This window comes from Planococcus citri, chromosome 2 (assembly GCF_950023065.1).
Source record: "Planococcus citri chromosome 2, ihPlaCitr1.1, whole genome shotgun sequence".
Taxonomy (NCBI): Eukaryota; Metazoa; Arthropoda; class Insecta; order Hemiptera; family Pseudococcidae; genus Planococcus; species Planococcus citri.
The window spans coordinates 52805171-52832989 of NC_088678.1; the positions used below are offsets into that span (position 1 = coordinate 52805171).

Genomic DNA, 27819 nt, shown 5'->3' on the forward strand with positions numbered 1-27819 from the left:
AGCCATCTTCCCTCAGATAAACTCTTATGAGATCGAAATTATTCTCTGTGGTTTGTTTCTCTGATGTTTTTTGATTATTTAGTCCAGATAAACTCTTATGAGATCGAAATTATTCTCTGTGGTTTGTTTCTCTGATGTTTTTTGATTATTTAGTCAACAATAATTCTCACTCGGATGAGAAAATGTGCAAAAATGACTAAAATATTTAGTAGGTAATTCTACACAATATTTTCACGGCATACGCCCCCTCTCAGAATTTGGAAAATTCTCATCAGTTCAAACATTTTGGCGGCATAAGTAGGTATGTATCATTCTAAAAAAATCAACAGGGGTAGGAAACACTAAAAACTAGACAGCTGCAAAGTGTACGTAGCTGGCTGCCTTTTCTACAGCTATAACCGTTATTACATCTAGGTAGTGCATAAGTGAATCAACCATGTCACAGTGATGAGAATTTTTGAAACTCTCACTGCTTCAAAATAATAATTGTTTTTCAGTGTTTTCATATTTTCCAAATTACAATAGGTATTTCAGAATAATTTATAAGCTTGTATTGCTTCTAAATTAAGAAATTTCTAGTTGTTTTTCATAGTTTGCATTGTTTTAAAATTTACAAAATTTCAAATCAATTTCCCGAATTCCCCATCGCTACAATTTCATAAAGTTTTCAATAAATTTTCAGAATTTTGCATTGCTGCTGAGTTAGGAAATTCGCAATCAATTTTTAGAATTCACATTGCCTCTAAATAGTCAAATTTTGAATAATTTTTCAGAATTCTTATTGTCTTTAAATTAAAAAATTTCAAATTCAATTTTCAAGTTCATATTGTCCGCAAATTGTAAAACGTTTACTCAATTTTTGGAATTCACATTGCCTCCAATTTTTCAGAATTCTCATCTTCTTCATAAATATTACAATACTTATTTCATATAATTTTCAAGTTCACATTATCTGCAACTTACAGAACTTTTAATCAATTTTTGGAATTCTCAGCGTCTCTAAATACAAATTTTCATATTATTTTTTTTAGAATTTCCATTGTCTTCAAATTTATAAATTTTCAAACCAATTTTCAGAACCTGCTTTTTATTCTAAATTAAGAATTAAATCTTATAAAATATGTTAATAATTTGCATTGCCTCTAAATTACACGAAAAAAAAATACGGGTAATTTTTACAAAAAAATTTAACTAAATACTGGTATTTAGCACAATTAAGTACCAGATCTCATTCAATAATTTTTACTGTAATCGTATAGTAAAAATTATCATTTTAATAAATTTTGCTATAGGTACCAATAGTAAAAATCATTTTGTTTTAATAATTTTTACTAAATCATGATAATAAAAATTACATGTTTCAATTGTACAAAAATTAGTTTAATTACTCATTTTGAAGTAATTTTTAAATTATAAGTAAAAAGTTAAAAATTATTCATGTCAAGGTAATTCTTACTATACTTATGGCTACAGGTAGACAAAAAATTAATGAAATGAATTTTTAGTTAGCAAATGATATCATAATTCATAACTCAATTTCAGCATTATTTTTGTCCCATTATCATGTACTACATAGGTAACTCCAAAGCATTTACCTATCCAATTTTCCTACGAAAAATCTGTCACCTACCTACTTACCTCACGGGGATTCGAACCTGGGTCCCTAAATTTCCTATTCCTACCTACATGCCCTAACCATTCGACTACGAGTTCACATGGTGGTTAGGGCATTAAAAGAATATATTTGTTTGGTAAACGCCCCACCAAACCACTCCCACTTGGAATTTACAGCTAACAGACCGGGGGTGTAACAGGGTACAATGAAACACAGCTGGTGATGGAATAGACTGGGGGTATAGCAGGGTACAATGAGCGGCAGGTGTTCTACAAGTCCCCTTTTCCCTTTTTTAGGATTTAATGCATTAAAATAATGAACTAAAATTGCAATTACTCAGCAATTACCCATCCGAATTGAATGAAAATTAATCTATTCCTTCCGCCTTAATGATTCTCAAATGGTGTCCAATAGGTACGAAAAACGGTTGGATAGCTTAAGAGAACATTCATTGTAATTGAAATTTCAATTTCTCAAAGCGAAACCAATAGTGTGCTACGCACACTAAAAACCATTACCTAAGTATATACGAGTAAATTATTTTTACATTTTTAAAATTTGGACCTCTCTCCATAGTACATACCTAATTTGAACTTTTTACATTTCAAGATCATTAGCGAGGTCAAAAAAAGTTTTAAAAATTCGAGTTCAGTGTTCTACAACATCTTTATTTATGAACCGAGGTTCCAGTCAATTGGTTGAAAATATTTTCAAATTTCACTAGTCAATTAGTCTGCCAAAGTGTTGCATTTCCCACCGCCATGATTAGCATTATCATTTATCATCAAAGATGAAAAATGTGTGGCGGGGAACGGAAAGGAAGGAAAGGTGTAGTAATGCGTGGATGGTCTTCGGAAGAAGTACCTACATCGTACGTATATTTACATTATAGCGAAATTGGATCTGTCGAGATCACATAGATTAATCCGGTATCCTCCTTTCCCTTATCAAGGATATCACGTTTTAATTGTTTCGAATCAAATCACATCCTATTCATTGTTGCTATAGCCTATTGAAGGTACGTACTTAGTCGTATTTGTGCGAAATCATACAACATTTATGTACTTTTTTCTTTTCGATCCCTTTAATTTACATTTTTCACCGCGGGATATCGATTTTTAGCGAAATGACACGTCTATCAGTCATTATAATATAAAATGTAAGCGTATTAAATTATCAACGTAAATCATTAAAGTAATAGGAAGTGAACGATAAACCATATATGCAAACCACTTAAAATACTTTTGCCGTATTTGCGGAGGGACTTACTCTCGTAAGGAGAGCCGCGAGCCGCGGGTCTCCTTTAGCGCGCCATTCAACATCGCCCACACGTCAGAAAATCAGAAATAAATGACGAAATTATGTGGTACATACGTTAGTAAGTATGTGTATTGTGTGTATAGTAAGACTATATGGTCGTGTGTATTGACAATGGAACTCCCGCAGCTCACCACTCTCTTGACATAATTAAGAGCAGTTTATCGGCTGGCGTAAGGAATTTTGCGACATTCAGAAAAGGTGAACATTACGTCACGGTTGAAACAAAATTGCTTATTAAATTAAATCGGCTGGAATCAATCAATTATCGACGTACGAGATCAAAGTTGTCAGTTTTCATCAACTTTTCACAATATGTAAATTTAAATTAGAGGCTATACAAGCTATCGAGTATATTTCCATTAATCATTCTTTTCGCAAACGTATCAATAAGATGGGTCAGTTTATATAGAGGTATTAAGAAGGTACCTTTACCTTTCTTTCGGACACTCGTAGAGCTGGCTGATTGGTAATTTTATACGGTCGCTTTGGGACGCGTAGAGATCAAAAGTTAAGATGAGAAACAAGGCCCGGAGATGTTTAATTCCTTTTGGTACGGTAACGGTAAGACGCAGCGTTGCAATTTGTAGGTTGATTTGTATGCGGTCGCGAACCGGACAGGTCTCTGGTCTTTTTCTATCTCTCTCTCTTTCTCTCTATTCACCATTGACCAAATACAATGAACGGAATTGTCAAAATAACGAATGACTTCTTTTCATCGTAATTCGTAAGGCGCGGCGCGTTTGTGAACTGCAGATGAATCCGCGCGAGATGATTCGATCGGCGAGAATCGTGCTCTTAGTCGGTGTACGTAACGTTTGAGTTTTTTTTAGACGGATTTTCTTTCGAAGAAATTATATCTATTAGATAGAGATCTTCAGACCTGAAGCAGCTGTGGGCCCTAGCCTAGGCTCGATTTTATTGTGTTCAGATCGGTCAATTTTGAAAATAGCCATTTCGTTAGGTAGGTAAGACCTACATAGAATTTTTCTTTCTTGTCTACAAAATTAACCCAGAATTCAGATTCAACTCCAGAAAAAAGTTCAATTCAAAACTATTTTTTTTTCAATCACAAAAAAATCCAAATATGTATTTGCTATAGGTACTTACTCTTTTAATTTTTGAAGATGAATTGCTTTGATAGGAAACTTTTTTATTTTGTCAATCAAAAAAAAACAATGCAAAAGCTAGGTACAGTTTTTTTTTTAAAAACAAACCAACAAAGAAGCTTTTGGAAAAATATATTTAATTATTCTTATTTTGAGATATTTCGTATTTTTTGAGTTCTCAATAAACTGAAAAAAAGTGAAGAACTTTTTTAAAAAAAAGTTGTAAAAAATGAAAAAACCAACTCAATATTTTTCATTTCTGTTTTTTTGAATTATTTTTTTTCAAGACTGTCATTTTGCTTCGTATTATCAAAAAATCAATAAAATTGTTGAAAATTAAAAAAAAAATTAAATAGGTAGCTTAAAATAGAAAATTGAATCAGAATTTAGTACTTAGAATTAATTGCACAACAATTTTTGAAGATACTACATAAATAAGGGTTTTCGATCATTTTTATGACATTTTCTGGGGTTTTAATGATACTTTTTTCAATTTTTGTGAACTTCTGCTTAATTTTACTGAAATTTCACTAATATAATTTTTTTGGCATCTAATTTTCACAGAATTTTACATCAATTCAACCGTTTTCATCAGATGTGATGAATGTTCAAAAAATGTTCAAAATTACTACCTACTAATTGAGGCATGTTTTGTGGAATTTTTCCTGAATTTTACAGTGTTTCATTAGCTTTTTCACATTTTTTTACTACCCAAGTTTTTTTCTAAATGAGCTACAAAATTTCGTAACATTTTCTACCCAAGAACTCAAACGATTATAAATAGGTATGCATCGAGTAAATTATAAAAAGTTGAAAAAAGTTGAAAAATATGATAGAAATACATAGTACATACTTTCTGAAAACCCTCAAAAGCTCTAGGTATGCTAAATTTCGAACGATATTTGGCCAAAAAATCCTTAAGATATTGAGCTTGATCTTGAAGAATAAAATTTCTGCATTTTGAGCAATGTTTTTAAGATTCATCTTAGAAGGGAAAGATTTTTCATCCCTTTAGTGTCTGTCTCATCCACAGGTCTGACAGGTCCTACCTTGGGTGGGAAAACTCCCACTGATTGATACAGGTCTGGCTCAACCACAGTTCTTTTAAATTCTGATTGTTTAATTTTTGCCAGAATGTGGAGTAGTTTTCTTGTTCGTTTTTTGAAATTTTTAAAAATATTGAATTTGAAACTGTCACTGTGTTTGTGTCAACCACAGATATCCTTACATGGGTCTGAAAACACTCACTGATTGAAATAGTGTCTGTCTCAAACACAGGTCGTTACTTGGGTCTGAAAACACCCACTGATTGAAACTGTATTCCCTTTTCAAGAATACCCCCTGATTTCAAGAAATCCCAAGAATCCTCAAGAAAACTTGAAAAAAAACTATCAAAATAAGTACCTAGTCAAAAAAGTAACACATCATAAATTTTCTCGGAAATGCGTAAAGCTGAATAAAAAAAAATCATCTACCGAAATTACAATTGCTGAAGTGCATTTTTAGATTTTTGGTGAATTTTTGAAAACCAAAAATCAAAATTTTACAAAATTGGCTCGGAAAGCTGTAATTTGATATGTTCCTCATTTTCGATTCTTCGAATTTGTAATTAAAAACGGTTGCGATCTTCACCAATTTTACTAAAATGAGAAAATTTTCATTAAAAACGCTTGACAATAATTTTAGCAAAAAATGACAATTTTGGAAATAATCGACTTTGCTATTCTTCCGAAAAATGAAAATTTTGTCAATTTTTTGGGAAGAAAATCATAGACTTTACGCAGTTTTTGCTAATAATTGGAAAAAGTTGTGTTCTTTTTCGCATTATTTGCAGAAAAAACAGGAGTTTATTTGAATTTTTGATAATAAAGTGATACTTTTCGGATTTTTGGGGGGGGGGGAAGGAGGGAGAAGCGAAACTTTTGGGTAATTTTTGAAGAAATGGTAAAAAATCTTCGGCTTTTTTTTTGCAAAGAAAAAAAATGTTTGCTCATTTTTGAAAAAGTTAGAACTTTTTGTAATTTTTGGCAAAAAGTAAGACTTTTTGGGAATGTAGGCCACAAAAAAATATACTTTCGAGAATTTTCAATAATTTTTGTGAAAAAAGAAAAACTTGAATAAATAACCAAAAAGAGACAAAACGAAAGAAAAACATTACAATGTATAAAAACCACCCCCACCCCCTCTCCAATCCAACATTACAAATTGAAAATTCTGGATTTTTTTAATGACAGTATCATCGAGAGGTGATCACGCGTACTCAATTTCTGACTCGGTGAATTGGTGGTAAAGTTGATCTTTTCAAGTTCATTAGGTAAGTGAAATTTTTTGGAAATTTCAACTTTCAAAAATGATGGTTCGAAACCATTTGCAATCGATTTAAAGGGTCAAAAATTGGTTTAATGCTAAATTTCAGCTTTTTAAGTAAATATGTCACAAATTTTGAATTTTTTAAAAAATTTGAGCAGAATTAAGTATGTTTTTAAAAATTTATCAAAAATCGAAAAATTTACTTCAGCTTTTGAAATTTTGGCTTGTGGGATATTTTTCTATGATGCTCACTCGATGTAGCTTTGTCCAGTTCAAAAATCTTTCTGCTGTTTGAGTCTTGAGATACTTCCCTTGTAAGTATTAGGCCATTACCAATTTCCATTCATTTTCTCATATCTTACTTTGTTCAGTTGAATACAAAGAGCTCGAATTCTCTTTAAAACACGATCTCTGATTAAAGAAAATCTCAAAAATCTGAATAGGTACTTTGTGAGACAAGGTTGGCAATTTTCCCTTACCTATTTGAAGTGCAGCAGGATTGTGATAAGTAATGAGTTTTGAAAATCATCTTTTGCCATCAAAATTCGGAGACTGCAAAAAAATTTGAAAAATTCAACTCAGTTCAATTCATCTTACCTTGCTATACCTACCCTCGGACCATCTACGCTAAACTGCGACCAAGCAAAGAAAATATCTACTAATTTCCTACCAAACCCCTCTTTATAAAAATAACAGTACAATCTACGCAGAAAACTAAAAAAATGTCACCGCCCAACTTGAAAACAAGGATAAAAATTCCTCTGTCTACCGAACTCGGACAATCATTCACGACGTCAAACAGAAGCATTTCCCAAAGTCGTTACAATTCCACGTCGTTGAAATGATAAAAACCAAACTCAGCAGTCAATCATAATTCATAATCTTTAACAGCATCGTTACAAAAGACGTAAAAACCCCGCACATATCTCCATTAAATATCTTTGTATTATTTTTTTGAATGAAGAGAAAAATACCGCTTTGGAAGGACCGAACTTCATATGCATCCTGATTTTCATATAGTTCTCAACCGAATATTGTAGTCTACCTAAACCTATATGTATATGCAACGGGATCAACATACCAAAGATGTTATCTTTATTGAAAACAAGTATTTTGAAAAACGCTCGATATAAAAACTGAACGATCACAGACAAGCGTAGACATTACTAAGCCTAGAAACATCCAATGACTCATAAACTACCTATTTCTTAAACCTTTTCATTGTGAATAGGTTACCTGGTTATAACATCGGCAACAGGTTAAAATATATTGTACCTTACAATCGTTACTTAACCTGCTATGAATCATTACGTATCTATTACGAAAAAACAAAAGCAAAAGGTAAACCTGAAACCTCTGGCTATGTACAAGATAGGGTGATCGAGAAGGGATGTTCTGCTATCTGATCCTAATACGTGCACATCTCCGTCAAAAGTCAACATATCCGAGTCCTAAAGCCCTTTGTACATATTATAAAAGAGTCGACGAAGAAGAAAAAAAAACGAAAGAATGAAAAAAAAACTCGTGGAGTAATTTACAGTTAGACATTTACACAGATAATGACAACCACACAAATGACTAGAAATAAAATAAATTTTTCTAGTACAAGAGCACGTACGTATTATTCAGTTTATAAGTAGGTTTGTACATTGTCAAGATGTTAGTATGGTCAACGCGACCATTATTATTGTTATTATTATTGCTATATCAACACCTTTATAAAAAGTACCATATTTATTATAATATAGTACAAAAGATCTCTATACTCGAACTGACGACAAAAAGTAAATAATTCTCCGTGTTGTTTCTCCTCAACTCGTTCTGTCTGTTTTATTTTAAAACAAAACCCATAATACGACGACGACCAGGTACACCTACTGAATAATGACAAATGCCACGTGTTTCCTCGAGTAGGTAAGACGACAAATCATGCAGGACTTATGATGAAGATGCAATGAGATCGATGTATCGATAAGGGGGAAATTTTTGGCGCCACGATTACCTACGATTGTTTGTTTTAGAATTAGAGAGATGAAGATGCAGAGAAGGGAAAAGTAGATAGTTTTAATTAATATTTCTAAAATGCATTGGACATAGTTTAAAGTTCTTTGTACCTTTTCAAATATAAGATAAGAGCTGGAGTAAGTATAAGTAATAAGAAGAAGAAAAAACCAACGGACACGATGTAACCTTAAGTAGTTCACCTTCTCAAGTCGATCTGACACATCCTGTTTACTACTCTAGTTTGACGTCAAACAGATGTATTGTCGAATGTGTACTGCAGTAGGTACCTAAATGAATCGAAAGATGATAAATTTTGAAATTTTTCTCTCCTTTCGACATGATGTGTATAGTCTCGATCAACTTATGTAACTCTGTTTAAACTTCTAACCGATTGAACTGCATGCGGAGGTACGTACGTATATGTCAAAATACACATATCACATGCACTGGCACATTTCACGTAACCGGAAAGCGAAAGTCAATATCGAAAATGTACATAAAAGTGGAGATGTTTTAAAGAATGCGGCGTTAATTCTATTTATAATCAGTGCCCCGCCGTCTTATATGTACTGTATAGCCACCGTCTTTGTAACAAATCAGGTTAATCGTGCTGTTTATTATTTAGATCAGCGAAAGGAAAGCAATCGCCTTGCTAAAAACAAAAATCATATCAACCCATTCTGTACATACCGACTCATCCGTACATGGCTAAAGTACATTCCAATTATTTCTCTTGTTACAATTTCACATTAATTTCCATCATTAGTCTTGTTATTCGTACCTGTAGTAAGTAAGTAAGTAAGTAATAAGTATCTCGGTCAAACAAGAGAATACAACTCTGCCCTATTTTGAATAAAATAAAAATAAATAATAAAAAAAAACAAATACAAAATAAATAAGGGGAAAAATGCAAAAACTAATTAAAATTGATATAACGCGATGACAAACGTGTATTAAACTCGCAGCGATGGCTCCTTTCACGTAAAGTGTTTGCTGTACCTGAACATCTCGAGTCGAGTGTAGGCGTTCGGCCAAATTTTATCATTTTTAAATCAACGTCGTCGTCGTCGTCGTTGAGGCCGAGAGAGATACACGAGGAAAAAAAGAATGACAAAAAAAAGGCACCCGATTCGAAATGTGAAAGTGCCTACTCCTCTCTCGGTTAATAAGGTCAAATAGATGCTGCATCTCTTTAATATACTTACTTTGGTATCTCTACTCCCAAAGGTACCTATCTCGTACGTATATTTTCAATATGCCATGTTTAATTAATTAGAATAACCGTTTTATATATTTAAAAGGATACAATCGAAATGTAAATCATTTAACGCTTCGTACCCCCTGTTCCTCGCTTCATCGATGGTTTCATCTCACAGTGTATCCTCTTCGTTGCAACAACACATACACATCGCTATGCACTTAATACTAGTACCTACTATCTTGTATTTGTGGGCTGAAGAGGACGAGGTGCTTGCTGAAACCTTCTACCTTCCAGTGAGAGTTTTACCAAATGATTAAATTAGTAAAAAGGTCATTTTTTTTATCCAACTAGATACTTGGTACGAAAAATTTGGTCATCGTCACTGAAAGTGATCTATCAATCACGTAATCTTTACTTAGTACAACTGCAACGTCTTATTAAAATCATCGCACCGTGGTATTATAGGAAAGGCGATGAAAAGAAAAATGCAATTTAACCTTCGGTGAATGGTGCGTCACGAGGTAGTGTTTCATTTCACCGTCTAGATGTATAACTTGGTATATATCTTGTTGTATCGATTGACCAATATGATACGTACATTCAAGGATAAAAAAATGGCAAATCCTATATCAGTGTGCTGTTGAGCTTTTTTTCTAAAAAAAAAATAATAATAATGCGAGGTTACAAGGGAACCACTCGAACCCTCTGTTTTGTATTTGAAAAATGCCAAGATATTATGAAAGAGGGAGTCGAATAACCTGTAATCCAAATTTTCAGATGCTCAAGTTGATTTTTTCATTCTTAGCAAATTTTTGAATGAAAAATGCTGAGTAATTGAGTTGAAAATTTGGAATTTTGTTACTGGGTTTTATGAACCTCCGAATTCATTTTTCTCCAGACGTTTTGCAAAAATTAGTTTCCTCCATGAATTTCAAGTGGGTATTTCCAGAACAGGTGAGCAATCAACTTGGACAGCAAGAATTTTGATTCGCTTTGTTTTTTGGCTAGTCCGATAGAAAAGGGGTCAATCAAGTGTAGGTATGCTGCAATTTTGAAAATTTCATTTTTTCGTAAATTTTTGGATTATTTTGAGGCAAGCATTAAGAAATGAGCTTGAGTAGGTAAAATTTTAGATTTTTTGATTTTAATATCTTCTTTTTCAGCATCTGAAAAAATTTTCAAATTCAAAGTGCATGGAGAGTCGAAGCAAATTCTCTTGTTGGCTTTATAGTTCAAAAAAAAAAGGAGGTTGAAATAATAAATAGGTAGGTATGAGACAACTGAATATTGCAAAAAATAGGGGGCTCCCCCTAAAACGCTTAGCCAAAGGCTTCAAATTTATGAAAACTGTTTGAAACCCTGGAGTTTCAAGGCTCTAGATGTTTGTCACCTCAGGAGCAAAGTTGTAGTAGTTTTTTCATCTGCTTATGTTTCAAAAAATTATTTTCTTTCAATAATTGATGACTTAATTCAAGCACTGGACTTCAAACTTGAATTAACATTCACCCTCTCAAAAAAAATTCCAATTTTTTGAGGGAGAAAAATTAGTACCTAATTTTTGTAGGAATCGATGAAATACCTACGTAAAAAAAAAAAATGGCAATAATCATCAACAAAATGGCACCACTGCGTTCCAAAATATTCCCTCAGTTTCAGGAATGATATATTTTAATATTTTGGCATAACTAATTAATGGAAAATATTTGTTGCGAAGAAAAAACTTTAAAAATACGATTTTTTTCCAAAAATAAGCGATTTGCAAATTCTTAATCGCTCCGTAGAACCCTAAAAATGGTCTTGGATTTTGACGGCAATAACATTATGTAGATCGAGGTTCGTAGAATCTTAAATACTTTCTTTTTGGACTGGGTCATTTGACCCGAAACAGGTTGGGTTGAAGCTGGAGCGATGAAAATGAGATTTTTTTCAAAAATACTTTCTCTTTGAGGGCCTTTATCTCCCCTTTAGGGCACCTCCGGAGCTCTGTTGAATTTGGTCAAAATCCGTCGATTATGGGGGGGGAGCGATCCACTTTAATGTACATTACTTATTGTTAAGTACTTCGTACTTACTACTTAATTACCTATTTTTTTTTTAATTCTGAAATTTTTTTGTAGGCATTAAAAATTTAAAGTAAGGTAATTTTTGAATAGTCAAAAATAGCACTTGCTTCAAATCTCTGTTTCCTCCCCGCCCCCCACCCATAAAAAATGATAATTTTTTTATGTATTTAAAAATAAAAGCGCTGAAAAATGACGGATACCTACGTTTTTGATTTCAACACATATTATTTCAAAAGCTCTATTTATTGGAACATAGGTACGTATTAGGTACACAGAGACAGAGAAATTTAGAGAACATCCAAAAATACACCTTTAGACCAAGTTTCAAGCGCTGAATTCCATTTTTTAATTTTTGATGATTTTTTGAAAATTTTAAAAATAAGTTTTTCCCAAAAAAATCAAAAATTTTGATTAAATGGTGGTGGAAAGCTAAAATTTATATATGTAGTTCATAGTTTAGCAACTAGATATCCTACTTTTGATCTCTCAGTCGATTAATGATGACTTCAAGTCGTTCAGGAGCCTCCAGAAGATTTCTGAATTTCCCAGCTTTGAAAAAAGTATTATAAAATTACCAAAAATAAAATTTATATAAACGTGAATTTACCCTTTCCATGACCCTAGTGGTTTAGGCACAATCAAAAATTGTTTTTTCAGATAAAAACCTTTAATCTTAACCGTGTTTTTTTTTTCAAGTATAGATAATTATTGAAAAATTCAAAAAAAAAACTGTTGGGGCTCCAAAACATTTTTAAAAATCACTTGTCGATTTTATGATTCAAATTTTTAAAAAAATTTTTCTTAAAAATAATTGATGGAGAAAGAACAGATTCAAAAAATTGTACTAGAATTAATGAAAAAAATTCCAGGTTTACAAGGTGCTGGCTGCTGGATTTCATTTTGGCCTCAAAACCAGGAAATCCAAAAATCCACTCGAGGTTCCAAGTTCTTCAAAACCACCGCCCATTGATTTCAAAGGCTGAAAATGCGATATATTTATGTATATTATACCTAAGTACACACTTGAAGTAAAGATAAATTAATATATATAGATACCCAGGTAATTTCATAAAATTTTGATTTTTCGAAGCCAAATTTGAATTTTTGAAAATCGGAAATTAAAATTTCAAAATCTGAGAACTGAACTTTCAAAGATAAAATCTCAGCTTTTTATATGATTAATACGAAAATTTAAATAAATAAATTAAATAGCTGGAGATTTGAAAAATTTTAAGTGAGGGTTGATTTTATTCTCTTTACAACAAACTAAATTTTAAAATGGGATCTCAAACATGCGAGGGGACACAAGAGCTTCCCGAATTAATCACAGTTCAGAAAAAAAATCAAAACTCAAATGGCTGTAAATCAATTTTTGAGTGTTTTTTGGGTTCGAATATTGATTTATTTTTTCAATTCGTCGCTTTTTAATCCATATTTGACGTGACATGTCAATTTTCGTTAATTTTATAGGTTGTTGAATTCAGAAATTAATTTATTATTTCTGAATATCTTTCTCCAAATTCTCCTCCCGTCACAAAAAAATCAGTCAACTTTTTTCAAAATTAGGTAAGTGAGGAGACATTATTCAACTCAGCGCGGATTAGTCCCCCATACAATTTTCTGTTCATCAATTTCATTAAATTACTCAAAAAAGAACCATAAACACTTCGAACTGATCCCAGTAGTCACAGATCAAAAAACTCATCAACCTCGCGCTCTCCAAAATTTTTCATTTTTCAACCAAACTACCCACAATACCTCATTTCCTGGTACCTCCTACATCGACTTTGAACGTAATATTTTCAGAAAAAAATGGTAATTCTTGTGCTCATCTGCCGTTGACGACCTCCGCATCGCGCGTGGTGACTTTCAAAAAAATATTCTCAAGAGAATAGAGTATTCGGAATGCATCACGCCGTGTACAATGTAAACAAAGGAAAATCCGAGCAGAAGCGCGAGTTATTTTGACGGTCCGAGAATAGGGAATTGATTTTTTCACTATTTTTTGTGAAAAAAAAAGAAGAGAGAGAGATGAAAAAAAAACTCATAAAATAAAACGAAGAAGAAGAAGAGTTAAGGTACTTGGAAAACTGAACGAGGTACAGAAAAGAATTACACGTTATGCACGGTCATTGATATAGCCATGTTTAATTATACCGGTAACAATGCATTTAGCGCATTCTTTCAATGCTCATGTTTATACGCTACTTTTTGATTAGTAACGATTGTCAATTATTTTGTAAACGTCGAGTATTACCTATACTTACCTACAGCTCAAGAGCTACTACGACGATACCGCGATGAGTACACTTCGGAGAAGAATAAGTATATGGTTTATGCAATTTTTTTTTATCTCGTTTCAGGCAACAGCGATGATGTATCGTATGGTGAATCGGATACCCGCGATGACAATATACCGGTGATGTCATTTTCGTCATCCGAGATATCTACTAAGCCATTAAACGTTGTATCTGAAGATTGCGCAACCAAGTCGAGTAAAAGTGAGTCTGTTTTTTTACCTTTTTCTCTTTCTTTTTTGCCCTTTATCATCGTCAAATCGGTAGCGATGTATGGAAAAATAACGACGTGCTGATTATTGATACTCATCGTACTTACTCCTGTCGAGATAATTTTCCAATGGTGGGGTTTTGATTACAGTATCCGCATCGATTCGAAGATTGCAATTTTTTCCAAAACAGATAATTATATTTTTCAATGTATTTGTAGGTAGGATCTTTTCTCTGGTATACTTATGGCCTGGGTATAGATATGGGTAACGTGGAATGCTTTTGCTCATCCGCGTATAACCGGTAACTTCACGGTCATTAAACCCGGCAGAAAATTATAGCCGAATTTCCAACCAATTTCCGCGTATAGATATTATTTTTCAATTTAGATAAAGCTGCGATTTTGTGTTGTTAAGTGTGTACTCGTATTTCGATTTCAATAACGATCATCGGTCGGTACGGATCGCTTATATGATGGAGGCGGTATCTTTCATGTGAACATCCAAACCTGTGATTGTGAACCCCCGGAAGAAACATCATTCCACCTATTAGTTGAGTGTCCTCGATTAGAGCACCTCAGAAAAGAATTTAACGAATTCTTTGACTATGAAGTACCCCAAGCTCACATTCAATTTTATACCCCCCAATTTCAAAGACTCTGCGAGGAAGTAATGAAATTTCAGTATACTACTTATCGTTTCCCATAGCATTTTCAACAATGATTTTCAAGTATTAAGCGCAGTGTGATCACCTTTCAAGTGTACTAAGTGACAATTGACAGACCCATCCCCTCCCACCACACGCTACTGAGTATTTACGTTGCAATATCGTCGCACAAGTCACACGCGGACCGTGTGACTTCCACCAATTTTGACTGTTTGAAGATCAATGATCTGAAAACTCCACTTGATAATGACCAGTTTTTTCCTTTCCTTCTCTCTCTCTCTCCCAAAAAGAAGGGAAAAAGGAGGGAAAAAACACAATTCCCGGATATGACTTGTTAATAATACACAACATTGTGCTTTCTATGCTATTAGTACTTTATTATTATAATTTTTTTTTTATTTTTTTTATTTTTTTTTTTTTACTAATGTTAGCTTCTAGTATTACCAAAGTGTTTATTTCACTGTATATGTAACTGTAAGTCCCTTCCCTGCCCGCCACTCCTGCCCCTCATAAAAGCCTTGTGGCACGTTGAGGAGGTGGGGGTGTGCCGCAATGTTGTGCTCCCAATATTAATAAAATAAAACTTTATATAATTAAAAAAAAAAAAAAAAAAGGTTCAGATGGAATTGGACGAGAAAATGAACGTTTTACGTACCTACCTATACAAATACATTGTAGAAGATCGTACGTACTCGTATATACAGCCTTATAGATTTAGCTTGGCTGTATATGATGATGGATAAAATGTATAGCATAGATCGAGATGAAGCATCCTAGGTACATATCTGCACGTATATGTGTATAAAACTCGATTTAAGAAGGTATATCGTAGAAGAAGCCAGCATTCGGTATGTTGTTAATTTGTTCGTGCTTCGAAAGGTGATATCACGTGATATGTCCTCTTGGTTATTTTACCTTCTAGAGGTCGTTCGACGTCTGCTGGCCATTGCAATTGATTTGAACGATAAGCCAGAGGTAAATGTAACATTTATATACATACGTGGATACTACGATGCAATTCTAAACATGTACCTAGCCTAGTAGACAATCGACCGAGCTGGCTCGCGATTGCTGCTCCAGCGTCCAGCTCCACCAACCATCACCAATACTATATGCAGATGCGTTTCGAAAATTTTCTATGCTCAAGAGCGAGTGCTAGAGACAGAATGTACCTATATGTTGTGTTGTGGATTTCTCTGCAGTGGGATACTTGTTTACTGGTTCTTTATCGCGTGTAATTTCATTTAATGTTCTCGATAAATTTCTGCTTCTTCTATTTTAGGTATGTAGTTTTTGGAGTGTTTATATAGTGCACGTACGTTACGTACATTTACCTATACGTACCTTACCTATGTAGTGTAGCTTGTGTACTTGTTGAAAAAAGTTTCTATTATCTTTATTACACTGTGGTCGTTGAATTGTTTATCGCAGCTCTTTTTTTTTCATCTCTCGCTTCTTTTCAATTTTGTCTTTCTTTTTTTAATCTTTTTTAATTTCTACAAATATTTATGAATGTTTCTTCGCGCTTTATGCAGTTTTTTTTTTTTACTGTCTCGATATTATATTTGTATGTAGGCACCTACAGTATGTTCTGTAAGTTTGAAAGAGGTGATCTTTAAATGAGATGGATATTTTTTACGAGATGGGAAACGTTTTTAAAACTGGTTTTCAGCAATTTTTTTTAAATTTGAAAATTTTTTGCCAAATACTGATGGTAGTCTTTAAAACTTAGGTAGTATTTTTTTGCATCTTGGGATTTTTTTGTCTATCATGGCATTCATGGCAGATAAGTGGAGAGACAATTCATGGAAACGAAGATTTATAGTGGTACTTTTCAATTTTTGCGGACCGAAATTCTGAACGAGCTTTTATGGAACTAGTACAATTTGATGGATTACAGAATTGCTATAGAAATATTAGGAAAATGATGTGAAATCGATCAAATGGATCACTAATAAGCATCAATCGCTCTTACACGTGCTAAAAATTAATTCGTAAGGTTTCTATGGCCGCTTTTTGAAAACCTGAAATTTTCAAAATCTGGCCATAAGGCCCAGAACAGCTCGAAACCACCGTCAATCGACTCGGAATGTTGAAAAATTAGGATGCAAATTAAGTTTTAGTCTTTCAACTTCATCAGGGTAAAATTTTACAGAACAATTTCCAAGAAATTTCTGGAGGCTCCAGAACTCCTTAAAACCATTCGAAACCGTTTTCAATTGATTTTCCTAGTTGAAAATATAGGGTGAACATCAAATTTTAGCTTTCTGGACCAGTTTGGTAAAATTTGCATTTTTCTCTCATTTTCGGTACAAATTTGATTTTCAAAAATTAACCAAAAAATGGAGAAATGCTTTTTAGCTTATGAAAGGGTATTCCCAGGTAAGATAGGCGAAATGGCCCTGTTAGACAGGTTTGAAAAATTATGATGGATTATTGTTGGGCACCTCCAAAAAACATTTTCAAGCGGGATTCCCCCCCAACCCCCCCCCCCCTTGGAAAGTGCCAAAACACTTTTTTTGCGAGAAAAAAAATCTGTATCCACGAGAACCTCCACAAAGGCTTGAAATGAAGTTCCATCCTTCCACTAAGACTGTACAAAACTTCAGGGGTGAAGGTCAACTTTGAGTATGTTTTTTTTTATTGTTGAGTGACGAGTGTCAAAATGACGGTTTGGAATTTTGGACGCCTAATATGGACCTCCTATAACATTTTAAAATAAACATACCTACTTTCACGTTTTTCAAAATATCATATTTATTTGTAGAAATGAACAAAAAACTTATTCTAAGCAGTGCAGGTTCATTTTGAATATTTTTGTTGAATGACAAGTATCAAAATGACAGTTCAAAATTGTGGACGCCTAATATGGACCACCTAAAGAATTTCAAAATAAACATATTTTTATGTTTCAAAACATCAAATTTATCTGTAGAAATGAACAAAAAAAAGTATTTCAAGCATTTCCCTTTTCAGCGGCTGTAAGAAAATGATGAAAATGAGTAACAAAATCAATATCACAGGTGGTCCATATTAGCGGACCCCATTTTAAAAAAAGTTTTGCACCAAAAATTTCTGTTCATACCCTCATTTTTAGCAAAAACTGATCACTCCTGCAGAAACTACGTCCTTTGTGATATTATAAACGTCAATAACATTTAGAAAATTACACCACGTATATATTTTAATAAAAGTTGAAAAAACTCTAAAAAAAATTTTCTGTGTCTCAAAACAGTTTTTTGTAAATTTCTCAGCGAGTTTTGACTTTACAGTTGTAATTTTTGTCTCATTCGTTTTTTTGGTGAAAAATACATCGGAAAACATTTTTTTCCTGACAGATTGCGCTAATTACCGACTAGAATGGACGCTGGTCCATATTGCGGACGGTCCATAATTGATGCTCTTACTCTTATAGAACAAAAAATGTTGAGCGTCAAATTTTACCGTAGAAAACAAGTTTAAAAGATTGTCAAAACGCTCATCTACTGAAGTCAGCAAGCAGTCTAATCATGAGCTCTGTTGATAAAAAAATGCCAAAAAAAATTCAAATTGAAGTCAGAGCAATTCAGTTACAATTCTTACATTCTTTTCAATTTAAACACGTTTCCACAACGCTCGGTGAAAAAAAAATCCTTCAAAATGAAAATATCGCAAGTCAAACTTACAAAAAGTTACCAAGAATGGGCAAATTACCCAAAAATTATTCAGAAGTCCAACTTGAAATCAGTACCTAGGTAATTGCAGAAAATACAAATTTCAATTACTCAACAAATCTTACTAAAATTCAAAAACTTTGAAAAAAAACACAAAATTGTACTAAAAAGTCATCTAAAATTCGTTCTAGATCATGGATTGGTTCAAAATCAGATTATTTGTCCCAAATTCAAGAAGTAATTTACGCGATTATAGAAAAATCAGGTCAACGTCTCATGAAAATGAATGAAAAAAAAAATCCAAAAATAGCCGAATGATAAATTATAGGTAGAATTTATATTTTTCAATGGAAATTACATTCCATAAAAAAATTGACCAACTTTATTCAAATTTGGCTTGACAGTGAAAGTAAAAATATTTTGGTCCAAAATTGACCCATTAAGATCTGGTAATTTGGACAAAAATTTGAAATTTAATAAACTTTCAGAGTTCTGGAGTGAAAACAAGGCATTTTTAAGCATTTTCTGTTGACTCTTGATCCTTTCTCTTGCTTGAATATAGAACCCAGTTTAATATTTTTGAAGGGGTGGGAGGCATCGAATCTTGGTTTAATAACTACCTATACTTGAGAAACAATTTTTTACAGATACAATCATTACTTATCTGCTCTCTGGGCTTATTCAAAGCAAGGACCAAATGTTTTAAAAATATTAATTTTTAAAAAAACACAATTTTTTATATTTTCTTGTAAAATTACTATATATGAAAACTAAGATTTTCCAAAACGCTTTGAAACTTTGAGACAATTGCGGATTCATTGTTATTTTCGGAATCAGTGCTAAATTTTACCCCAATTTGATTGGTCGCTGGGACATCTCATTTAAAATGGTTGAAATGTATTTTTCTAAGTAGTCGAAATTCCGAATTAGGCATCACAATGCCCAATTATGTGAACCAAATGTGAACATGCGGTCTTGTTGAACACATGTTGATGATTTTTATTCTGCTAGTTGGCTGAATTGTAGATTTTTGTAGCATAATGAGCTGAAAAAATTACTAAAATTGACCCGAATTATTCTCCTGTTGGAGTTCTCTTCATTGATCAACTCTTTATGTACTTTATTTTTGATAATTTTTTTTACCTTGAGAAAGTACCTAGACCTACTTAAAATGCATTTAATTTTCAAAATAAATGAGTTTCTTTTTTTTTATATAGAAAATGTCGAGAGTATCATTCTGAACTGCTATAACGTAATTTATATGAAATTTATTTATTCATCTTGGACGTGTGTCTAAGTACGTACGTCTACGTACCTATGCAGCGTATGCTGTGTACCCACTCGAGAAATATTCAATACTTGAATTCAATCCCTGGTCGAAGTGGATGTTGCTCAACGGGTAGAAAATCAAAAACACGAAGTCGCGACATGTTCTCTTAAGCATTTTTCAAATTACAATTACGTAATAAATTTTCCATTTAGATACCGGAGAGGAATTCCGGTGAAAAATTATTGTTAGATTCGCTCAACGAGATAAAAATTGTAAATAAATTTAAAATTCTCGGTTCGACGAAATAAATCACGCCTATGTTTAGTAAATCTATCCGATGCGCGTGAAAATGTTGTATAGGTTAAAATTTAATGCTAAAACGACAGGTTAATGGGTGTTTTAAATTTCCAACAAGTCGACGTAGGTACTAGGTACCTAGCTTTAGCTTAGCAAGTACCTAGACCTACTCGTAACATATATGTCGTGCAATAATTAGCCGGTACTTAGGCGTCTGTGTGGTTGATTTTATGGTATGTACCTCTATTTGAGAGAAGATGCTATGTGATGTACTCGCGTATACTATACGTATATAAATGCTACGGTGGTGTGTGGAATGAAGACGCTGAAATATATATGGGATACGACGACGAGTCGACGACGAGCAACATGCAGTTGTTTGTAGTATGTTCATTGCATATTGAAATGGCCCACAGCGAAGTTGATGGTCACGAATTGCGCTACTTATATCACTAATTCTTCTCGATGCTCATTTCCAGCTCGCCGTATTAAAGCTTCGTGCAACTTTTGATTTTCAAATGTACCCAGCTAACCTACGTACAATGATACGAATATTTTAATTGAAGAGTGTTCTTCGAGGTTTCACATTTGATCGTGAAGAAAATCGCCTGCGAATTCAATTTGTACGACGCGGTAACGTTTTCTAATACGCTGGTAAAATATTCAATGCGTGTTTATGCAGCGGCAGAGGAAAGAAAAAAAAAGGTCGCGGCAATGGCGATGGCGACGAGCTAATTTAACGAGTGAAATGTACGCTTATATATTTTTTGAAAGCTTTATTCTCATAGCTAAAGAGAGAATTATCGCTGGACGTTATTGTTTCTTGTATTTAATGCAATGTACTTTACCTTACCTGACCTTATATACTCGTAGCTAGCTAGTAGCTACCCAAGTAGGTTTCATTAGGGCGGTATAGGCTACCGAAGTAATATTCACGCGGCAGTTTAATGATTATTATGAAGACTATAGGTAGAGGTACCTAATGTCTAGAAGTGGAAGAAAAAAAATTATTAAAAACCGTCGCAATAATTCCGGATTGTAAATGTCTACGGTGGCCAAATTTAATCCGAGTACCTACGGTTTTTTTTTTTGGTGTGTGAACTCGGCCGAGTAGTAGCGTTGATGAAGAGTCGTTTGTACGTGCGCCGGTGTCAATGGACTCTTTAATAATATTTACTTACGGTAGAAGATAAAAGTCGACCGAACAAAGATGAAAAATAAGAGCGCAGCTGGTACCTACATCATTGCTTGAGACCCGAAGTCTGTAGTGAAAATACGAGATTAGGAAATGTAGTACGATAGATTCAATTTTCAGTCAATTTTTGAAATTTAAAATAGGTCAAATTGTGAGTTTAATTTCGAGTTAATCGTCATTCTTGATTGAATTGAGAACCTTTCTCGTTTCAGTGAGGCCAAAAATTTCGAATGACCTGTAAACATTTTTGTGTTCATTTTTAACTCAGATTTTATAATACTATCTCACAAGGGAGGTATTCCAACTAACACAGAAATTTTAAAACTAGAAGAAGCTAGATTGGAAGAGTGTGCAAAAATATATCGTCGGTCAAAACTTTCAAATTTTTGGTGAATTTTTGAAAATCAAAGAGCAAAAAATGAAAAAAACTAAAAATTTTACGAAATTGACCTAGAAAGCTGAAATTTGAGATATATCCTACTTTCGACCATCTAAATTGATTGGAAATGGTTTTGAATCGATTTGAACCGTTCTGGAGCCTCCAGCAGACTTTTGAAACTTTACTCTGCATTTTAATTTCAAAGTGCTGTGTAGACTGTATGTGGTTTCATGCCGTTTTAAAGCCTCCAGTGATTGTCTAAAAATTCCATTTTTCCAAAAAAACCATAAAATCTGTCTAAATCATCTTTTGCGCTGATCTTTGGTGAGCATAGGGTAGGTACATGCTAAAGTTGATGTGGGCAAATTTTATTAAAAGGTCGCTGGAAGCTCCAAAACTGCTTAAAACCGCTTTCAATGGACTCAAAATGTCAAAACGAAAATTTAATTTCAGCTTTTTACGTCAAACGTTGAGAAAATAGCGTGTAATCGGTAAAGTGAGTCACCAACAAGGTACATACTTAAGTTAACATGGACAAATTTTATAGCTCTTTTTTGGAAAACTGAGATTTCCAAAAGGTCACTGAAGCTTCTAAAATGGCTTGAAACTAACTGCAGTCGACTCAGCATGTTGACATTAAGGTGCAGAGTAAATTTCAGCTTTCCATAGTTTTATTTGGTGGAATTTTGAAGAAATTCAAAATTTTAAAAATCTGATGGCGACTCCAAAACTACTCAAAACGGTTCGAACCATTTCCAAAAAATTTGATGGGTCAAAAATATGGTTTATTCCCAATTTCAGCCTTCTATATTGATTTATTAAAATTTTCATTTTTTTCATTTTTTACTCAAATTTGCTTTTTAAAAACAAAATCGAAAAATGCGTTTTAGCTTCTAAAATTTTGACTGGTGATATATTTTTGTATGCTTTTTCGATCTAACTTTGCCTAGAAACTTTTTTGAATCACTTTACGATTTTGGAAAAAATTTTTAAAAATTCAAAACTAGGACATTTTTGTTGTTAAAAAATTAAAATTTGATCAAATCGAAGTACAAAGTTGAAATTTAGTCATTTGCACTCTATTTTCGGGCCTCTAAATTGATTAGTGGAAGTATCGAGTTGTTTTTGGGTCTCCAGCTGAGCTTTGGAATTTTCTAATTTTAGTGCGATTGTTCAAAAAAAAGGTTCAATATAAAATTCAGCACCACTAAACTTTGATGAACCTAGTACAGTACCACTTTTCTGGCTTTTCTGATTGATTTTGGCATAAATTTCAAAAATCCCTGCGAATACAAATCCATACCTTTTACCTAATTGGTTTTTTTTTTAGAACAATTAAATTCGAAAATTCATCAGAGGTTCCAAAATAGTTCCAAATCCCTACCAATCGATTCTGGAGGTCAGAAATAAACCTACGAATCACATTTCAGCATTTAAAGTTAATGCACTCGTGAACGACAAATTTTTAATGTTGACCAAAAATCGCTTGAAAAAAATTCTTGATTTTTTTTGTTGAAAATTTATGCCTAAATAGATCAAAAGAGTCACAAAGAAGGAATCTCGTAGATATAAGTTTATAGATGCTGAATTTTATTTTGGACCGTTTTATGACAATTTTTCCAAAACTGGAAAATCCAAAAATCTGCTTGAGCGTCCAAAACGATTCAAGGAAGGTAGTGACTCCACACAATATTTTAATCAAAGTTAATTTGCTCATTTAGTAGATTTCATTTGGAATTAGGTCAACAGCCTCACAAAGTATACCTCGTCAAGAATAAGGAGAAAAGTTGAAAATTTTACAACCAAAAATCAATAACTTTTACAAAGACTATAAAGAAAATTTTTATTGCGTTTCAGTTCATTTTTCGGACGAATTGAATCCGTAAGGTCTTATTTTATCAACTTTCAAGAATTCAAGGCTTACTTCTGTGTCGAAGTTGAAAATTTAGTGGAACTGATGGAACTGACGCATGACACCTCCCCCCTTCCTTTTCGATTTAACGGTCGATAAATTAAACCCATGGATTGAATTCTGATAGTCAACTTATGTTTACCTTCGAACCTCCTAGAGGATCAGAATAGACTATTATTGAAAAAAAATTGTGAAAAAAAATTGACCAGTATCGTGAGACCCTGCGAGTAGCTTCGAAACAGACCTATTTCAGATTTCACTTTTTTTTTTTAAAAATCACCGAACCAATTGTTTTTTTTTCTCCAAATATTATTTACCTGATTTCATTCATTGACACAAATAACTAATCCTATTGTCGGTTAAACAGTAAAAAAGAGAAAGAAAATTCGTCAAATACATATAGGTAGGTAGGTAGGTAGGTACGTTAGCAAAAATTCCATTTCTAGAACCCGATCGGCTTGAGGACATTTATTCTACATTACAACCCGAATCTCACAGTCAGCCAAACTATTTACCTACTCGTAGAAATGCAGAAAAAATCATTTAATCCGTTTTTAGCGTGAAGCTTCAGCTTGCTCTAACTGCAACCTCGCCAAACCATCAAGTTCAAGTAAAAATCCCGTTTAATTCCAGCAGTTGGTCATTTCACGTACAAATTCCATACCAGATCATATTATAAAAATAAATCTACGAGTTTGTAGATGTACGTCTTCTACGTATATAAGTACCTCTAGATAGATATACTTATAATATACCTCTCTAGATCTAGGTACGTATACGATTCCATATAAGAAGTTATAAACTCATTGGCGAACTTGCACATGCGAACACATACCAAATAACATACAAAGTTTTACACGCTCTAAAATTAATTACTCCGGACGATTATTTTATTGGCAAAATACCACGTCGAGATTACAATAAATTTCACTATAGACCACAAAACAGCGATTCTATGTATTCGTGTATATAATCTCGAATCTAATAATATTTTTACGATTGCCAAGTGCAATTTCTCATTTCCTTATGGCGACTGAATTATCGCAATGTAAACCAGGAGTCAATAGCCTCGATAAATTCGATTCAACTTGGGCAAGTACGTACAAATATATCGAGTACGAGTTTCAATGTGTGGCTAAAAACTATGTGTATACTGCACACGTAGTAAACGTACATAATTATGTGAGGTGTAATGATACAAATTTTGATGTTCGAAAAGTTCCTCTGTAATCTGTGTTGATGAAACTTTGCGATATATATACTTTGCACAGTATGCTCCAAAACTTCAATTAATTTTTAAAATTTTTTTAAAATAAAATTTTGGTCAAAAAGTGCTTTCAATTGTGACGTAAAAATTTTTGTATTATGAAAAAAAATGTCGGAGTACGTATTTTGGCTAAATTCACTGGAGACCTTCATTTTGAGTTAAAAGTCTCTCAGAAAATTTTTTTAGCTCCAGAAGTGCCCTTTGAGGGGAAGTATGAGTCCTCAAAGATAAACGTCTTTTTAAAAAAATCGCAGTTTTTTCGTTCTAGCTCCTGTCAATATTTTAATCAGTGTTGCCAATTTCAAAAAAATCGAAAAAAATCCAAGATTTTTTCAAAAATGTATCCTCTTTGAGGACCCATATCTCATATCGAGGGGCCCCTTCGAAGCTAAATTTTTTTCTGAATGAAATACAATTTAAAATAAAGATCTCTACCAAATTTGGCCAAAATTTTTTCACTTTCTGGTGTACAGGGTGTTCCAAAATTTATAAAACATAAATTGGTATATTCTAGAAAACGTAGTAGTTCGATTTTTTTCAATTTTTTGAAATTGATAGGAACTTTGAACTCTCTTTTGACTGGTGAAGGAAGATCCAAATGGTTTTAAGCCATAAAGTTCATCTAGAAAAAAAGAACGGTTACCTGGAAACCGCAAAATGACGTTAAAACTTTGCCTAGTTCCCAAAGTCAGATTCAATGTTGGAATGTAAAATAATTGCATCCGAGTATGACCGGTTGTTTTGTTGTATTACGCGCCTAATTCGCCGATCTTTAAACCGGTTCGATTTCTCAAAGTATTTCAGAAAAATAAGTACCTAACTCCTGTGGCGGAAATTTTCGGTTGTTGGTTTTTTTTTTCGCTTCCTTTCATTTCGGCTACATTGAAAATATGTATAAGTACAATGATTGTTTTTTCGATTACTCGATGCGAATGGAGCGGTTTGCGAGTGAGTATTTTGTGGCATAAAATGCTGTATTTGTAGGCTATATGTGTATAGCATCGATGACCTTGTGTCGTTGCGCTGTCTGTACGCATAATATCATAAAAGAATATCAACAATAAACGAATAACGAAAGGTATTCCAGCTCTTCGTCCGGCATTCCTCATTTGGATTTCTTTTAATTTGCGTTATAAGCCGCACTTTACCATTTTCACGAGGATTTATGGCCGTTGGCGACGCGAAATATATAAGAAAAACAGACTTGTAATGACATGAGTAGTCGTTGCTTGCTGGTAAACTTGATCTGAAACCGTGGTCGGATAAAGTAATTTCCAAACGAGATTTTTACTCGTAATGGAAATTACATGATAACTTCATTTTAGAAATTTAATAGTCGTAACTTACGAGTATAAACGTACTTACCATAATTCTGGGAATTTTTTCGTTTTTTTCTTATTTTGTTAGATGTATTTCTGGAAAAAATTCACATAATATTTTTACAGTAAAACTTGGACAGAGCAAAATCTGCGTTATGAGCAGTTCATTTTTCATAAAATTTGTAAAGAAACAAGGATATTTTCCTGCTTCTCCTCCTCTCGAAAAATAACAGAAAAATTTGAAGACAAAAAATTGGGCTGCTAAAAAACCTGAAGCGAAAACAAGAAAAAATCGAAAAACAATATCGTACAAAAAATCAAAATAGAGATTACTTTTTTGGAAAGTTTCGAACCACTGTCGGCAATTACCAAGTCATTCATATCTTTCTGCAGACTATACGTTGAATTCATTTGAATTAAGTAGTATATAGATAAGTTGAGTTACCATGTGCAGAAATTTTCATAAACCGAAATGAATAAAGCCTTCCGGTGATCAATTACCTAGTCGTTTTGTTATAGCTAAATTTATGAACTCGATGTGTCATTTTTGGCCATACATAAACATATCTTCTCCATAATTCATTTGGCAAACGTGTAGCCTGAGAGAATGATCATTGATGTCCCTCCGAATTACGTTAGGGATATTATATCTGTGGCTAGTTAGTTTCTTGAACTTGAACATTTTTATACTACAATTAAGTCGAACCTAAACCTAAATACATATATAGTTCAAGTTTTCAAAATAGGTACTCGTGTACTGCCTGCAGCATGCACTTTGGCGTGGTCGAGGTGAGTGCAGATGAAGGTACCCAGAGGTTATGAAATTTGCCAAAAATGGGTGTAGGTTTTGCGATACGTATACGAGTTAATCCTCTTTATTTTTTATTTTTGTTTCATGAGAATGGAATATATTTGAAGGTAGAAGAAAGGCAATCCCTCGGGTTAAAAAACTTTCTGAATTAACATTACGTTAAGTAGCCTTATGATACATATGAGGCAATATCATTGTTGGTTAGATTTTTTTTGAGGAGGAGGAGGAGACATACATAAAATCATTTTATGGTCCCAGAATTCTACGTGTGCTTTTTGGAAGTGTCTGATTTTTTTCCCCCTACCCAAAGACTTCTCTGTCGAAGTCATTGCAAAATTTCATCAAATTTTGGAATAGAATTAAAAAGTGCGGATAGCTTTGACTCTAAATGCATTCATGTCCAAATTTTTAAGAAGAATTTATGTTGGAGTGATTTTGAAAAAAAACAACTTGTATTTCAGGTTCTAAAGTGCATTTTTTGGTTTTTGATGAATTTTTAAAAAACAAATGGGTATGGACCAAACATGTGAAAAAATCAAAATTTCACCAAATTGTCTAGGAAACTGAAATTTTGTATTTTCGATCCCACAAATCAATTGAAAATGGTTTCGAACTATTTTAAAGAAGTTCTGAAGCTTCCAGAAAATTTTTGCGATTTGAAATTTCCATTAAATTATACCCAACGCAGTTGAAAAGCTAAAATTTATTTTATACCCCAATTTAAAAATTTTGAGTCAATTGTAGGTGGTTTCAAGCCATTCTAGAGCCATCGTCTCCAGCAACTTTTTAAAAGAATTGTGTGTAATCGGTCAAGTAGACCACTAAAAAGCACCAGTCGTCTTTACAAGTGCTGAAGTGATTTAGGACGCATTTTAGCACATTTTTTGGAAACTATAATTTTTCTAAAGAGTTGTTGGAGGCTTG

General features: G+C 33.1%; 1 protein-coding gene across 2 annotated transcripts in view; it reads left to right on the forward strand.

The window, feature by feature from the left end:
• The window catches only part of bbg (big bang), a 316775-nt gene that overhangs the window by 181082 nt on the left and 107874 nt on the right, over nucleotides 1-27819 (forward strand). Inside the window, exon 4 of one of the 2 annotated variants that reach the window (XM_065351257.1) lies at nucleotides 13983-14120. The exons of the other annotated variant lie outside the window; for it this stretch is intronic. Within the exon in view, the coding sequence (XP_065207329.1) occupies nucleotides 13983-14120 (138 nt within the window). The remainder of the gene's footprint in view (nucleotides 1-13982; nucleotides 14121-27819) is intronic. 2 annotated transcript variants of the gene reach the window in all.